Below are 17717 nucleotides of genomic sequence, written 5' to 3' on the forward strand. Positions count from 1 at the left end.
CCAGACCCCCACCATCCTTTGGGTGAAAAAATTTCTCAACTCTCCTCTAATCCCCCAGCCAATTACTTTAAATCTATAACACAAAGAAGAAATGCTGGAAATACTCAGCAGGTCTGGCAGCATCTGTGGAGAGAGAAGCAGAGTTAACATTTCAGGTCAGTGACCCTTCATCAGAACTGGCAGATATTAGAACTGTAAAAGGTTTTAAGCAAGTAAAGCAGGAGGTGGGGCAAGAGATAACAAAAGAGGTGTTGATAGGACAAGGTCACAGAGAATAACTGACCAGAAGGTCATGGAGCAAAGGCAAATGGTATGTTAATGGTGTGCTGAAAGACAAAGCACTAGTACAGAGAGGGTGTTAATGGACAGAAAACTGAGCAGCCTGGCCCCAAACACAAACATGAAAAAGCAGTGGGTAGGCACAGTAGAAACAAACTAAACAAACTAAAATAAAATAAACACATAAAAAATAAGAAAAAAAAACTAAAACTCATGCTCTGATATTATTGAACTCAATGTTCAGTCCGGCAGGCTGTAGCGTGCCTAATCAGTAAATGAGGTGATGTTCCTCGAGCTTGCTTTCATGTTCACTGGAACACTGCAGCAATCCCAGGCCAGAGATGTGAGCATGAGGGCAGGGGGTAGCGTCGAAATGGCCAGCAACCGGAAGCTCGGGGTCATGCTTGCGGACTGAGCAGAGGTGTTCTGCAAAGAGGTCACCCAGTCTGCATTTGGTCTCATCAAAGTAGAGGAGACCACATTGTGATCAGCGAATACAGTATACTAAATTGAAAGAAGTACAAGTAAATAGCTTCTTCACCTGAAAAGAGTGTTTGGGGCCTTGGATAGTGAGCAGAGAGGAGGTAAATGGGCAGGTATTAATACCTCCTGCGATTGCAGGGGAAGCTGCCATGGGAAGGGGACGAGGTGGTGGGGGTAATGGAGGAATGGACCAGGGTGTCGCGGAGGGAATGATCCCATCGGAATGCTGACGGGGAAAGGGAGGGGAAGATGCGTTTGGTTGTGGCATCACGCTGGAGGTGGCGGAAATGGCAGAGGATGATTCTTTGGATGTGGAGGCTGGCTGGGTGGAAAGTGAGGACAAGGGGAACCCTGTCACGGTTCTGGGAGGGAGGGGAAGAAGTGAAGGTAGAGGTGGGGATGTGGGCTGAACACGGTTGAGGGCCCTGTCAACCACAGTGTGGGGGGGGGGGGGACCCTCGACTGAGGGAAAAGGAAGACATATATGAAGCACTGTCATGGATCTATGTCCCCTGGTTACTGACCTCTGTGCTAAGGGAAAAAGGTCCACCCGATCCACTCTATTTAGGTCCTTCATAATCTTATACACCTCAACTAAATCACCCCTCAGCCTCCTCAGTTCAAAAGAAAAGAACCCCAGCTTATCCAATCTTTCCTGATAGTTAAAATTTTCCATTACTAGCAATATCCTTGCAATACTCCTCTGTACCCTTTCTAATGTGATCACATCCTTCCTGTAATACAGTGACCAGACTATCTGCAGTAGTCTAGCTATAAGGAGTTCATTCAATCCAACGGTTTATTCCTAATATCTGAGGTTAGACAGCACCCCGCGACCATTACCCTTTGCTCCCTGCCCACTGAGCCAATTTTGGATCCAACTTGACACTTTCCCTTGGATCCCATGAGCTTTTGCTTTTCTGACCAGTCTGCCATGCGGGACCTTGTCAAACGCCTTGCTAAAATCTATCAGGGCTACATCAAACACGCTAGCCTCATCAACCCTCCTCGTTACCTCCTCAAAAATCTCAATCGGTTAGTCAGATACAAGCTTCCCTTAACAAATCCATGCTCAGTCCTTGATTAATCTGTTCCTTTCTAAATGTACTGCCTCAATTTGTTCCATTAGCCCATCACTGAGGTTAGGCTGACTGGTCTGTAATTACTTGGGTCTATTCTTTTCTCCCTTTTAAACAAAGTTACAATATTAACAGTCCTCCAGCACCACGCCTGTAGCCAGAGAGGATTGGAAAATGATAGAGCCTCCACTAGTTCTTCCCTGCTTCTCTTAGCAGCCTGGGATACATTTCCATCGGGCCTGGCTATTTATTCACTTTTAAGGATGTTAAACCCCTTAACATTTTCTCACTCACTATGTTTATTCCATTCAATGTCTCACACTCCTCTTTAATTATGATATCTGCATCATATGCTCTTTTGCGAAGACAAACACATAATATTCATTAAGAACCATGCCCACATCTTCTGTCCCTACGTACACTACCTTTTTCGTCTCTAATAGGCCCTACTTCTTTAGTTATCCTTAGGCTCTTTGCATTTTTAAAAATATCTTTGGGTTTTCCTTGAATTTACCAGTCAATATTGTTACGGACTTTCCATATAATATTTGGCAAAACTTTGAATCTGTATTTTTAAAACTTAAGAGGCTGACCTTTTGGGTGTTTTGTTTTGAAAGGAAGTTCAACAAAAGTTGAACTGGTAAACAAGGATTGGCAAGCAGGTGATTTCAAGGAAACCACAGGGGATTTTGACCTGAGAGCTACCCTTTGCGTGACAAGAGAGAATTTCTGACTTAGCATATTTTTTGTTTCTGGGAAATTTTAGGTTCATTTTTGAACTTTAAAAAGCCAGTGTGTTTGGACAAAAGCAGGCAATTGGAATTTGAGATGGACCTGCCAGGAGATCAGAAAAAGAGCCAGTCAAGTATTGCCTCTCTGTAAAGAATCTTTGCTCTTGAAAAGCTTGTACTGTTGCCACCTGCATTTTTGAAGAAACCCTGAATATTTACATTAACCTTGCATCTTTAAAAAAAAGGACTTTTGCATCGAATGTGAGAACTGACACCTGTTGCTACATCCGTGAAGGAAGAACTATGTGAAGTCTTCTACAGTTGAATTTCTCTGAACGCCTACCCCACAGAGACTCTTCATCAAACTCGCCTGGAAAGATTTTGAGTGGCATGCAACTATACCACTTTGGGACACCTCGCCAAACCAAAGAACTTCCTTCCAGATCATTGTGGTCTAAGTTTTTTAAAATTCCTTTTATTCACTTGAAACAGCTGTAAACAAAAATCCCTTTTTTCCTGGTTAACTGGTTTTTGGATGTATGCGCATGTTTTTTTTTACTCATTCATGGGATGTGGGCGTCGCTGGCCAGGCCAGCATTTTATTGCCCATCCTTAATTGCCCTCGCAAAGGTGGTGGTGAGCTGCCTTCTTGAACTGCTGCAGTCCATTTGGGGTAGGTACACCCACAGTGCTGTTAGGAAGGGAGTTCCAGGATTTTGACCCAGCGACAGTGAAGGAACGGCGATATAGTTCCAAGTCAGGATGGTGTGTGCATGAGGGCTAGGGAAAAAATAAGGAGCTTCAATATCTCAATTTGTATATATATTTACTTCATTATTGGTTCAGACTTGATTTTATAATAAATGGACAAATAGAGTATCTAATTGGTTGTTTTGGTAAGTTTTTTTAAAAATTCATTCATGGGATGTGGGCGACGCTGGCCAGGCCAGCATTTATTGCCCATCCCTAATTGCCCTTGGGAAGGTGGTGGTGAGCTGCCTTCTTGAACCGCTGCAGTCCATTTGGGGTAGGTATACCCACAGTGCCATTAGGAAGGGAGTTCCAGGATTTTGACCCAGCGACAGTGAAGGAACGGCGATATAGTTCCAAGTCAGGATGGTGTGTGACTTGGAGGGGAACTTGCAGGTGGTGATGTTCCCATGTATTTGCTGCCCTTCTCCTTCCAGTTGGTAGAGGTTGCGGGTTTGGAAGGCGCTGTCTAAGGAGCCTTGGTGCATTGCTGCAGTACATCTTGTAGATGGTACACACTGCTGCCACTGTGCGTCAGTGGTGGAGGGAGTGAATGTTTGTAGATGAGGTGCCAATCAAGTGGGCTGCTTTGTCCTGGATGGTGTCGAGCTTCTTGAGTGTTGTTGGAGCTGCACCCATCCAGGCAAGTGGAGAGTATTCCATCACACTCCTGACTTGTGCCTTGTAGATGGTGGACAGGCTTTGGGGAGTCAGGAGGTGAGTTACTCGCCTCAGGATTCCTAGCCTCTGACCTGCTCTTGTAGCCACGGTATTTATATGGCTACTCCAGTTCAGTTTCTGGTCAATGGTAGCCCCTAGGATGTCGATAGTGGGGGATTCAGCAATGGTAATGCTGTTGAATGTCAAGGGGAGATGGTCATTGCCTGGCACTTGTGTGGCACGAATGTTACATGCCACTTATCAGCCCAAGCCTGGATATTGTCCAGGTCTTGCTGCATTTCTACACGGACTGCTTCAGTATCTGAGGAGTCACGAATGGTGCTGAACATTGTGCTATCATCAGCAAACATCCCCACTTCTGACCTTATGATTGAAGGAAGGTCATTGATGAAGCAGCTGAAGATGGTTGGGCCCAGGACACTACACTGAGAAACTCCTGCAGTGATGTCCTGGAGCTCAGATGATTGATCTCCAACAACCACAACCATCTTCCTTTGTGCTAGGTATGACTCCAGCCAGCGGAGGGTTTTCCCCCTAATTCCCATTGACCTCATTTTTGCTAGGGCTCCTTGATGCCATACTCAGGAAAATATATTGTTATGCTGTGAGATGTGGAGAAGTGAGAATGAATTAATAGTGCACTCCTCCCGCCTCAGTCGTAATAATATGTTTTCATTCCTCTCTTTGCTTTCCTAATTTCCTTTTTAATCTCAACTCTGCACCTTCTATACTCCTCTAGACTTTCAGCAGTATTGAGCTCTCGGCATCTGACATAAGCTTCACTTTTTTTGCCTCATCTTACTCTGTGTGCACCTCGACATTCGGGAGGGGTCTAGATTCAGGAGTCCCACCTTTTTTTTGTGGGAACATATTTGTTCTGAACCCTCTCTATCTCCTCCTTGAATACCTCCCACTAATTTACCTTCAACTAGCTGTTTCCAGTCCACTTTTGCCAAATCATAGCTTAGTAAAATTGGCTCTTCCCCAATTTAAAACCTTTACCCTTGGTCTATCTTTATCCACTTCCATAACTAGGCTAAATCTAACTCAATTATGCTCACTACTATTAAAATACCCCTTGCAGCTGGCCAGCTTCATTCTTTAGAAATGCCCCTTCTCTTATCGGGCTTGCAACGTACTGGCTAAAAATGCATTCAGGAGAACTTAAGAATTTTGCGCCTGCTACACCTTATTAACTGGGATAAAATCAGCATAAATTAGGCTAGTTGAAATTCCCCGCCCCTTTTTTTTTTTACTACCCTAATGTTTCTGCACTTCATTGCAATTTGTATACATATTTGCTCTTCTCCATCCCTCTGACTGCTTAGTGATCTATAGTTCTTTTGGGCCTCCTTATCTCGAAAGACAATGGATACGCGCCTGGAGGTGGTCAGTGGTTTGTGAAGCAGCGCCTGGAGTGGCTATAAAGGCCAATTCAGGAGTGACAGGCTCTTCCACAGGTGCTGCAGAGAAATTTGTTTGTTGGGGCTGGTGCACAGTTGGCTCTCCCCTTGCGCCTCTGTCTTTTTTCCTGCCAACTACTAAGTCTCTTCGACTCGCCACAATTTAGCCCTGTCTTTATGGCTGCCCGCCAGCTCTGGCGAATGCTGGCAACTGACTCCCACGACTTGTGATCAATGTCACACGATTCCATGTCGCGTTTGCAGACGTCTTTATAACGGAGACATGGACGGCCGGTGGGTCTGATACCAGTGGCGAGCTCGCTGTACAATGTGTCTTTGGGGATCCTGCCATCTTCCATACGGCTCACATGGCCAAGCCATCTCAAGCGCCGCTGACTCAGTAGTGTGTATAAGCTGGGGATGTTGGCCGCTTCAAGGACTTCTGTGTTGGAGATATAGTCCTGCCACCTGATGCCAAGTATTCTCCGAAGGCAGCGAAGATGGAATGAATTGAGACGTCGCTCTTGGCTGGCATACGTTGTCCAGGCCTCGCTGCCGTAGAGCAAGGTACTGAGGACACAGGCCTGATACACTCGGACTTTTGTGTTCCGTGTCAGTGCGCCATTTTCCCACACTCTCTTGGCCAGTCTGAACATAGCAGTGGAAGCCTTACCCATGCGCTTGTTGATTTCTGCATCTAGAGACAGGTTACTGGTGATAGTTGAGCCTAGGTAGGTGAACTCTTGAACCACTTCCAGAGCGTGGTCGCCAATATTGATGGATGGAGCATTTCTGACATATTGATGGATGGAGCATTAGTGATCTATAGTACACTTCCAGCATTGTGATTGCCCCTTATTTGTTCCCCATTTCAACCCATATGGCTTCATTTGATGATCCTTCAAGTATATCATTCCTCTTCACAGCTGTGATTGTTTCTTTAACCAATATTACGACCACCCCTCCTTTTTATCCCCTCTGGTGTGCAAAATGGCTGTCGAGTTTCAGAGAAACCCCAAGACAACAGTCCAATAACCTGCCAACATTTGCTGCCAGCCTTGTAGATGAAGCCGGCAGATAGGCTTGAAATAATGTAGGGGAAACGTTGGCGTAGTGGTAATGTCCAAAGGCCCAGGCAAATGTCTGGGCAACACGGGATCAGATCCCACCACAGCAGCTGGTGGAATTTAAATTCAATTAATGAATAAATTCAATTAACTCATAACAATCTGGAATTGAAAGCTAGTGTTGCTAGCTGTTATAAAAATCCACCTGGTTCACTAATGTCCTTTAGGGAAGGAAATCTGCCATCCTTACCTAGTCTGGCCTACACATGGCTCCAGACCCACAGCAATGTGGTTGACTCTTAACTGCCCTCTGAAAAAGCCTAGCAAGCCACTCAATTGTCAAGGGCAATTCGGGATGGGTGACAAATGCTGCCCTTGCCAGCGATGCCTGCATCCCATGAAAGAATACAAAAAAACTGCTGTGGACTTACAAAAGGTGTTTGACAAAGTGCATCTTCGTTTTGTCAGCAAAATTAAAGGCCATGGTATAAAGGGGCAGTAGCAATATGGATACAACATTGGGTAAGGGACAGAAACCAGAGAGTTATGATGAATTGCTGTTTTGCAGACTGGAGGGAGGTATACAGCGATGTTCCCCAAGGTTCAGTACTCGTACCACTGCTCTTTTTGATATACATTAATGACTTGGACTTGTAGGTACAAGTCACAATTTCAAAATTTGCATATGACACAAAACGTGAAAGTGTAGGAAACACAATGAGGAATGGATGGTCACATGGCAGACAAAATCCAATGAAGAAAAGTGTGAGGTGATGCATTCTGGTAGGAAGAATGAGACGACAATACAAACTAAATGATACAATTTTAAATGGGGTGCAAAACAGAGACACCTTGAGGTATTTATGCACAAACCTTTGAAGGTGGCAGGACAGGTTAACAGAGCAATTCATAAAGTATGCAAGATCTTGGGCTTTATAGAGGTATAGAGTACAAAAGCCAGGAAGTTATGCTAAACCTATGGAAAACAGTAGCTTCACTTCAGTTGGAGTATTGTCCTCAATTCTGGGCACCACACTTTAAGAAGGATGCGAAGGCTTTGGACAGGGCTCAGAAGAAATTTACTAGAATGGTTCCAGGGACAAGAGATTACAGTTTCATGGATAGACTGGAGAAGCTGAGTTTGTTCTCCTTGGAGTTGGGAAGGCTAAGAGAAGATTTGATAGAGGTGTTTAAAATGATAAAAGGATTTCACAAAGTAAATAAAGAGAAATTGCTTCCAGTGGCTGAAGGGTCGATAACCACAGGAATCAGATACAAGATGACTGGCAAAAAGAGAGATGACATAAGGAAAAACTTCATGTAACGAGTGACTAGGATTTGGAATCCCCTGATAGGGTGGTGGATACAGATTCAATAGCTTTCGAAAAGGAATTGGATAAACACTTGGATTAAAAAACAGCAGGGATATGGGGAAGAAGCAAGGGAGTGGGAATAATGGATTGCTCTTCGAAAGTGACACAGAATCAATGGGCCGAATGGCCTCCTTCTGTGCTGCACTATTCTATATGATTTAGCACTTGAAGCTTAGATATAGCACACTCTATGACTGCATAACTTGCTTGTTTGAGTTCATTCCCAGTATCAAACTTGGCTGATTTCATAGAACAAATTGAGCATAAGAAAAGGAGTTTAAAATTAATCTAAACTGAAGATAGCTTAGGGATGACATATCAAAAGGTATAGAACATTCAGCACCTTGAGCCTATTCCACCATTCACAATTAAGATCAAGGCTGTTCTGTACCTCAACTCTATTTACTCCCCTTTCCATCATATCTCTATTCAATGCTGAATGTATTCAAAGTAGCTGGCTCTCCAGCATAGACTGGGGACCATTGCGGATCAGTCACTTACTTGGCAAAAAGTGCCCTGGCCAAAGCAAGCCTCATCCTCCAGCCTCCAGAGAATTCCCTGAAACACAAACATAAAGTTAACACCTTTTTAAAAAAAAAACTTCTCCATAACTACGAGACCATTAAAAAAGACAGGGATGCACAAGTTAAATGAAATTCACTAAAAGTCTGAAGGAAACTGTGGGTAGATAGTAATTAATATTTCCTGCTATAAAATTACCAATTTACTAACATTTGTTTTACTGATTCATTTGTTGATATACTGTTGTAAGGATAGGATTCTGTCTGACAATGCAGTAATGAGAAAATTTTGAAGGTGCAGTAACTCAAGTAATTTTAGAAATGCAGTAGTTTGAGTAATTTAAAAATGTAAACTGCATGTTTGAATTGACTTCACTGTCTAAACAGGATGGTGGTCTCAGGGAACTGTTTGTGATTAATGAATAACAAACCTGGGAGCCACATTGGCAATTGCTATTGTTTGTAAAAGATTGATGAACTAAGCTAATAAAGTTAACAACGGATGACTAAGGGGATGGAATAAGCCTTCTCTTCTTTAAATAATTATTTACAATAACAGGTACTTAGCAATAATGTAAGTATAAGCTAAACTGCAAATGCTGGCAAAATATAGAGCTAAGGACAGATGCATCCTGTCATGAAGGAATTGGTGCAAAATGAATGTCACACAATGTGTTGTATAAGATTAAAGAAGTACTTATGATTGCTACAGTTTGCAAGTTTAAACAGCAACTGTCATTGTGTGTGACAAATTGCTAAATTGGGTATTGAGGTGGGTGACTAGGTAACTGTTGAACTTGACAGAGCAGTATCATAAGATGGAGAGAGCAGAAAAACAGGATGCCTTTAAGATGTTGAGCGGGATAAAGGGAAGTGGGATACCTACATACAGAGGGGCAGAGAAGAGAAAAGGATCCTAATTGGAAAAGAGTGATCGGATCCATTCGGTCATATGCCCAAGGAAAAGCGGCATGAAGGAAAGAGGATTTTAACAAACAGTAGAGTTAGAAGATAAGAAGGCACCTAGCTTGTGTAGGTGGACGTAATGCTGGTAGGAACTTAATACCTACCTAGCTAGAGAAGCTCAACAAGACACAGACAATGTGTGTTACTCTGTCCAGTGAACTAACAGGTGATATATGATCTGTAAATTACTGCCTAGATATTGTAATGTGTTGATCTCTGCTGTGTGCCAATAACAGATTTATTGTGACCAACTGGTATCAAATTCAAATCTCTTGGAATTCTGACATATCACAAGAGATTACAATTCAAAGATACTTCATTGGTACGTCCTGAGGTCATAAAAGAGACGACAGAAATGCAAGTCTTTCTTTTAGTTCCCCTGCCTGGCTATTAACGGTTGCCACCGTTTAAGTAAAACAGGGTAAAGGTAACTACCTGCATCAGAGGTGGCAACAGGGAATAAATAATGTAAACACAGACCAGCATTGGTTCTGTTACTGATATTATACAGCACTGTGATGGACTGCCTGTTCTCACTGATACTATAGTGGTTGTCTGACATTCTATTACAAGTACTAAATCAGCAGCAGTTATTTAAAAGGAGCACTTTGTGTGAAGTGCCTTACCTGGTCATCTGTTGTTGCATCTTGGAACTGAACCCCAAACCAGCCAGAATAACCGAGGCCCTGAAAATGGAGAAATGGAGATTTTTGTATTGGAATGGTTAATGTGAGTGAGAGGCGAGAGCAGGAGAATGCCAAGAGAGATGAACATGTGCAGTGAATTTCCTGGGGGAAGGGAGAAGGAGTAGATAAGGGGGATAAAATTGTCTTTTTCCATGGTTTAGGGCAACAATGCAATTCTGCAAGGCTAACTCTTCACACATTCCCAAACAACTAAATTATGTTAAGACTCCCTAAACATTCCCAGCATTCTCAATCACACTAAATACTGAAATGGGCCAACATATTGCCCTGGAAAACCTGTGCTCCAGCATTGTATAAATTTCTCACAGAAAGCTTGACTGAAAGATGAATCTCTCTGTTGAGGTAGAACACCAAGTTACATCTGCAGATCAGCTGTAAAACTGCCAAATTCACATTACATTGTTATTGATATCAGAACAAGCAACCTTTATAAACCATGGTGTTGGCAGCCTTCCCTGCACTTCACCCAAGTCATCATTCTTTAAGCGTGAGCTTAGAGAGTTAGGAATGTTAGCTGCGGCATTGTGGGTAGGACTTTCGCCTCGAGGTTTCAGGTGTACTCCAGAGACTTGAATACATAGCCCACACTGACACTACTGAGGGAGTGCTGCACTGCCAGAGGTGCCATCTTTTGGACGAGACATGAAAACAATGCCTCATCTGCTCTCTCGGCCAGATCCCACAGCACTATTTCGAAGAGCAGCAGGGGGGTTCTCTCGATGTCTTGGCCAACAGCTACCCCTCAATCAACATCCCTAAAACAGAAGATCTGGTCATTAGCACATTATTGCTTGTGACAGCTTGCAGTACGCAAAATCGGCTGCCGTGTTTCCTACATTGCAACAGTGATTAACTTCAAAATACTTCATTGATTGTATAGCACTTTGAAACATCCTGAGATTATGACAGGTGCTAAATAAATGCAAGCCTACCTTTCTTTCAATGGAAGATAGCAAAAGGCCTCTTTCTATCTAGGCAAAGGCTCATGCAGAACCCCAGAATTCCCTCCTCGTAGTCAAAGAGGGGCATTTAAGCTCAGTTGACCATACAGGAGGCACATCAGTTTCAACATCCTAGTCAAAAGACGGCACCTCTGCTACTGCAGCATTTCCTCAATTACTCGAGGAATGGTGAGCAGCTGTGCAGTTGTGTCCCCCTGTACATAAATCACAAAGCTAGTGGGCAGGTACAAAAAGGCCTTTACCTCAAGGAGACAGGGATACAAAGGGGTAGAAGTTACGTTACAGTTATATAAAACCTTGGTTAGACCCTCTGTTTGATTAGTGCCAACACACTTGGGAGCTCTGCCTTAAGAAGACTGCTACATTTATGATTTTGTCCTGCCAGGATATACCCATAATGTGCTGCAGACAGCAAAGATGGAAATTATTGAGCTTCTTTTCCTAATAGCGGGAAGTTGCCCATGTTGCAAAGCCACAGAGCAAGATGCTGAGAACACGGGCCTTATAAACCATCAGCTCGGTCTTAAGGGTCTGCTTGGTGTTACCCAATGCACGTTTCACATGTTGGCCAAAGGTGGTAGCTGCTTTCCCAATGCGTGTATCGAGTTCTGCATCAAGGGACAGATCGTCTGTAACCGTGGACCCAAGGTAGCAGAATTTGCTAACCACTTTCAGTAGGGTGTATTTAGTGTGATTGGGGTGAAGATGTAACACCTTGTCCCATGACCACAGTTTTCTTGATGCTTATAGTCAAGCAGAACAAGTTACAGGCATGGGAGAGAAAGTCCATGAGTCTTTGTAGCTGAGTTTCCATACCAGCAACTAGCGCAGCATCATCAGTGTAGAGGAGTTCTCTGTTCAGGACGCAATGTGTTTTTGTCTTCACTCTTAGGCTTGATATATTGTAGAACTTGCCATATGACCTTGTGTGCAAGTAGACTCCTTCCATATCCGCAGGGAAAGCAAAGGTCAAGAGCATGGAAAGGCAGAGTCCCAAGTGTGTTGGCACTAATCAAACAGAGGCAGCTTCGGTGGATTGGACACGTCCGCAGGATGGAAAACAGTCGCATAGCCAAGGACTTTCTGTGTGGTAAGGTAGCCGGGGACAGACGGCCAGTGGGGTGTCCAAAGCTCCCCTTCAAGGACGCTTGTAAATGTGACATGTAGTTCCTAAATGTCGACTATTGCACTTGGGAGTCACTAGGTGGTGAAAGAGAGAAATGGCGACACATCCTGTGGACTGGTGTGCACTACCGAGATGACTAGTTGCTAGAGCAGCTTGGCAACAGGTGCCAACGTCAAAAACAACAACTCAGAGCGTCGCTTTGCAGCTTCACATGCAGCACTTGTGGCAGAACCTGCCTATCAAGGATTGCCTTCACAGTCATCAGAAACGGTGCACAAAGAGAAAACACCCCACCTAAATGGATTGTTTGCTGTGTGTCCATCTTTCGTTTGTAGATTAAAGGACGCCAACCTTTGGTTAGACCCTATCTGAGGCTCAGTTCTGAGCACTGCAGCTCAGGAGAAATATTTTGCCTTGGAGCGGGTGCAGTGCAGATTCGACAGAATCGTGTTGCATGGCACTACCATCATGCTAAATCAAATAGATTCAGAGCAGATCTAGCAGTTCAAAACTGGGCATTCATGAGGCGCTGTGGGCCATCAACAGCAGCAGAATTGTATTCAATCATAATCTGTAACCGCATGGCCTGGCATATCTATCCCTCACTTTACCATTACCATAAAGCCAGGGGACCAACCCTGGTTAAATGAGCACTGTTGGAAAGCAGGTCAGGAGCAGCACCATGCATACCTTAAAATGAGGTGAAATCCTGATGATGCGATAACACAGGACTCTGTGCATGCTAAACAATGGAAGCAGCATGCTTAAATAGCTAAGCAATCCCACAACCAACAGATCAAATCAAAGCTCTGCAGTCTTGCGGCATCCAGTCGTGAGTGCCATCTAAACAACTAACCAGAGAAGGCTCCACGAACATCCCCATCCTCAATGATGGCACAGTGCCGCACATCAGTGCAAAAGACAAGCCTGAAGCATTTTAACCATCTTCAGCCAGAAATGTCAAGTGGATGATCCATCTCAGCCTCTCCCTGAGGTCCCCAGCATCACAGTTGCCAGTCTTCGGCCACTTTAATTCACAGAATTGTTACAGTGCAGAAGGATGACAGTCAGCCTATCGTGTCTGAACCGGCTGTCCGAATAAGCAATTCACCTAATGCCATTCCCCCGCAAACTTGCACATTTTCCCTTTTCAGATAACAGTCTAATTCCCTTTTGAATACCTCGATTGAACCTGCCGTCAACCACACTTTCAGGCAGTGCTTTCCAGATCTTAACCAGTCGCTGCATGAAGAAGTTTTTCCTCATGTCGCCATTGCTTCTTTTGCCAATCACTTTAAATCTGTTCCCTCTCGTTCTCGATCCTTTCATGAGTGGAAACAGTTTTTCTCTATCCACTCTCTCCAGATCCCTCATGACTTTGAATACCTCTGGCAAATCACCTCTCGGCCTTCTCTTCTCCAAGAAAAATAGTCCTAACTTCTCCAATCAGTCTTCATACCTGAAGTTCCTCATCCCTGGAACCATTCTCGTGAATCTTTTCTGTACTCTCTCCAATGCCTTCACATATTTCCTAAAGTGCATTGCCCAGAACTGGATGCAATATTCCAGCTGAAGCTGGATTAGTGTCAATTAATTTTGCACATATACCCCCAGTCCCTCTGCTCTTGCAACCCTTTAGAGGTGCACCCTTTATGCTATATTGTCTCTCCATATTTTTCCAACCAAAATGACTTCACATTTCTCCACATTGAACTTCATCTGCCACTTGTCCGCGCATTCCACCAACATGTCTTTGTCCTTTTGAAGTTCTACACTATCCTTCTCACAGTTCACAATTGTTCCAAGCTTCGTGTCATCTGCAAATTCTGAAATTGTGCCTGCACACCAACGTCTAGATTAAGCTATTCCATGTGATATCAAGGACCAGCTGAGGAAACTATATATAGCAAAAGCTATGGGCCCTACCAACATTCTGGCTATACTACTGAAGACTTGTGCTCCAAACCTAGCCATGCCCCTAACCAAGCACACTTCATTATAGCTATAACACTGGCATCTACCCGACAATGTGAAAAATTGCCAGGTTAAGTCCTCTCCAAAAGCAGGACAAATCCAATCCAGCAAATTACCACCCATTCAGTCTATTCTCAATCATCAGCAAAGTGATGTAAGGTGTCGTCAACAGTGATAACAGTGTTATCAAGCAGCACTTACACACCTATAACCTGCTCACCGATGCTCAGTTTGGGTTCCGCTCAGTTTCTGACCTCATTAGACCCTTGGTCCAAACATGGGCAAAAGAGCTGAATTCCAGAGATGAAGCGAGAGTGACTACCTGTGACATCAAGGCAACATTCGACTGAGTGTGGCATCAACGAACCCTAGTAAAATTGAATCGGGGAAACTCTCTATCGGTTGGAGTCATACCTAGCACAAAGGAAGTTGGTTGTAGTTGTTGAAGGTCAAACATCTCAGTCCCAGGACATCGCTGTCGGAGTTCCTCAGAGTTATGTCCTAGGCCCAATCATCTTCAGCTGCTTCAGCAGTGACCTTCCCTCCAACATAAGATCAGAAGTGGGAATGTTCGCTGATGATTGCAAAGTGTTCAGCACCATTCACAACTCCTTAGACACTGAAGCCATCTGCACCCACATGCAGGAAGACCTAAGCAACATTCAGACTTGAGCTGGTAAGTGGCAAGTAACATTCTCAACATACAAGTGCCGGGCAATGATCACCTCTAAAAAGAGAGAATCTAACCATTTCTCCATGATGTTCAATGGCATTACCATCGCTGGAGTCCCCCACCGTCAACATCCTGGGGATCACCATTGACCAGAAACTTAACTAGACCAGCCATCCGCAGTATTTATATACAACAGCAGGTCAGAGGCTGGGAATTCTGTGGCAAGTAACTCATCCCCTGATTCCCCAAAGCCTGCCCACCATCTACAAGGCAAAAATCAAAGGTGTGCTGGAATACTCTCCACTTGCCTGGATGAGTGCAGCACCAACAACACTCAAGAAGCTAGTCACAAATCATCCTGACTTGGAGCTATATCATCGCTCCTTTACTATCACTTGGCCAAAATCCTAGAACTCCCTCCCTAACAGCACCACAGTGGTTCAAGAAGGCAACTCACCACCACCTTCTCAATGGCAATTAGGGATGGGAAATAAATGCGATGAGTAACAAAAAACTGCTGTTAAAAAGGGTTCGATTTTAATTACACGTTACATTATCTTGGCTTGTGGTTCCCTTGAGTTTCGAAGGCAGAAGGGTGACATAATCGAGGTGTTGAGAACATTAAATGGATTCGATTGGGTAGATACAGGGAAACTATTTCCTTTGGTGGTGGAAAGCAAAATGGAGGGGACATTAAAATTAGAGCTAGAGCATTCAGGAGGGAAAATTAGGAAGCACTTTTTCCACACAAAAGGAATCTGGAACTCTCCCACAAATAGCTGGGGATCAATTGAAGCTTTAAAAAACAAGTCATATTTTTATTGGGTATGGATATCAAACGATATGGAGTTAAGGTGGGTAAATGGAGTTCTGGAGACACACTTCAGCCATGATCTGATTGAATAGTGGAACAGCCTCCAGGGGCTGAATACACTCCTCCTCCATCCTTAAGTTCCACTTTATGTTCTCATTTGCTCCTTCATCCATCACCCAAAGGTGCCAAATGAGAAACCCCTCTGGTACTTCGCCCAAATGCCTGTCCTTCACACTGAGAGTCAGTAGACTATCTGATTGTAGGGGGAAGTGGGGTGGATAGGCAGGGGTAGACAGAACAGTTAATTCCAACCCCATTCTCATTTGCCATTTAAACAAACACACACACTTCCCAGCTGACTAATTTTCCTGTCTCTCAACTTCATGGGTCACTGACGTTGTTAGCGACTCGCGTCTGTTGCTTTGGCAGGAACGTTCCTTCATCTTCAGCGTGTCTATTTTTTTATTCGTTCATGGGATGCGGGCATCGCTGGCTATGCCAGCATTTACTGCCCATCCCTAATTGCCCTTGAGAAGGTGGTGGTGAGCCGCCTTTTTGAGCAGTCCATGTGGGGTAGGTACACCTATAGTGCTGTTAGGAGGGGAGTTCCAGGATTTTGACCAAGCAACAGTGAAGGAACGGCAATATAGTTCCAAGTCAGGATGGTGTGTGGCTTGGAGGGGAACTTGCAGGTGCTGGTGTTACCAAGCATTTGCTGCCGTTGTCCTTCTAGGTGGTAGAGGTCGCAGGTTTGGAAGGTGCTATCAAAGGAGCCTTGGTGCATTGCTGCAGTGCATCTTGTAGATGGTACACATTGCTGCCACTGGGCGTTGGTGATGGAGGGAGTGAATTTTTGTGGATAAGGTGCCAATCAAGCGGGCTGCTTTGTCCTGGATGGTGTCGAGCTTCTTGAGTGTTGTTGGAGCTGCACCCATCCAGGCAAGTGGAGAGTATTCCATCATACTCCTGACTTGTGCCTTGTAGATGGTGGACAGGCTTTGGGGAGTCAGGAAGTGAGTTACTGGTCACAGGATTCCAAGCCTCTGACCTTCTCTTGTAGCCACAGTATTAATATGGCTACTCCAGTTCAGTTTCTGGTCAATGGTAGCCCCTAGGATGTTGATAGTGGGGGATTCAGCAATGGTAATGCCACTGAATGTCAAAGGGAGATGGCCAGATTCTCTCTTGCTGGAGATGGTCATCGCCTGGTACTTGGGTGGCACGTATGTTACTTGCCACTTACCAGCCTAAGCCTGGATATTGTCCAGTTCTTGCTGCATTTCCACACAGACTGCTTCAGCATCTAAGGAGTCACGAATAGTGCTGAACATTGTGCAATCATCAGCGAACATCGCCACTTCTGACCTTATGATTGAAGGAAGGTCACTGATGAAGCAGCAGCAGATGGTTGGGTCTAGGACACTACCCTGAGGAACTCCTGCAGTGATGTCCTGATGCTGAGCTGATTGAACTCCAACAACCACAACCTTTGTTTTAGGTATGACTCCAACCAGCAGAGAGTTTTCCCCCTAATTTCCATTGACTTCAGTTTTGCTAGGGCTCCTTGATGCCATACTCGGTCAAATGTTGCCTTGATGTCAAGAGCAGTCACTCATCTCACCTCTTGAGTTCAGCTCTTTTGTCCATTTTTGAACCAAGGCTGTAATGAGGTCAGGAGCTGAGTCGCCATGGTGGAACCCAAAGTGTGCATCACTGAGCAGGTTATTCCTAAGCATGTGCCGCTTGATAGCACTGTCGACGACACCTTCCATCACTTTACTGATGAATGAGTGTAGACTGCTGGGGCAGTAATTGGCCTAGTTGGACTTTTCCTTTTTGTGTACAGGACATACCTGGGCAATTTTCCACATTGCCGGGTACATACCAGTGTTGCAGCTGTACTGGAGTAGCTTGACTAGGGGTGTGGCAAGTTCTGGAACACAGATCTTCAGTACTATTGCTGGAATGTTGTCAGGGTCTATAGCCTTTGCAGTATCCAGTGCCTTCAGTCGTTTCTTGATATCACGCAGAGTGATTCGAATTGGCTGAAGACTGGCATCTGTGATGATGGGGACTTCAGGAGGAGGCCGAGATGGATCATCAACTTGGCACTTCTGGCTGAAGATTG

At 44.5% G+C, this 17717-nt stretch overlaps 1 protein-coding gene across 1 annotated transcript in view; it reads right to left on the reverse strand.

Annotated features, from left to right (window-relative positions):
- abcf3 (ATP-binding cassette, sub-family F (GCN20), member 3) overlaps positions 1-17717 on the reverse strand; it is a 158704-nt gene that overhangs the window by 35584 nt on the left and 105403 nt on the right. The window contains exons 9-10 of the mRNA XM_068042825.1: positions 9960-10019; positions 8348-8404 (exon numbers count right to left, since the gene is read on the reverse strand). Of these exons, the coding sequence (XP_067898926.1) occupies positions 8348-8404; positions 9960-10019 (117 nt within the window). The remainder of the gene's footprint in view (positions 1-8347; positions 8405-9959; positions 10020-17717) is intronic.

Source organism: Heterodontus francisci, chromosome 11 (genome assembly GCF_036365525.1).
Source record: "Heterodontus francisci isolate sHetFra1 chromosome 11, sHetFra1.hap1, whole genome shotgun sequence".
Lineage (NCBI taxonomy): Eukaryota > Metazoa > Chordata > Chondrichthyes > Heterodontiformes > Heterodontidae > Heterodontus > Heterodontus francisci.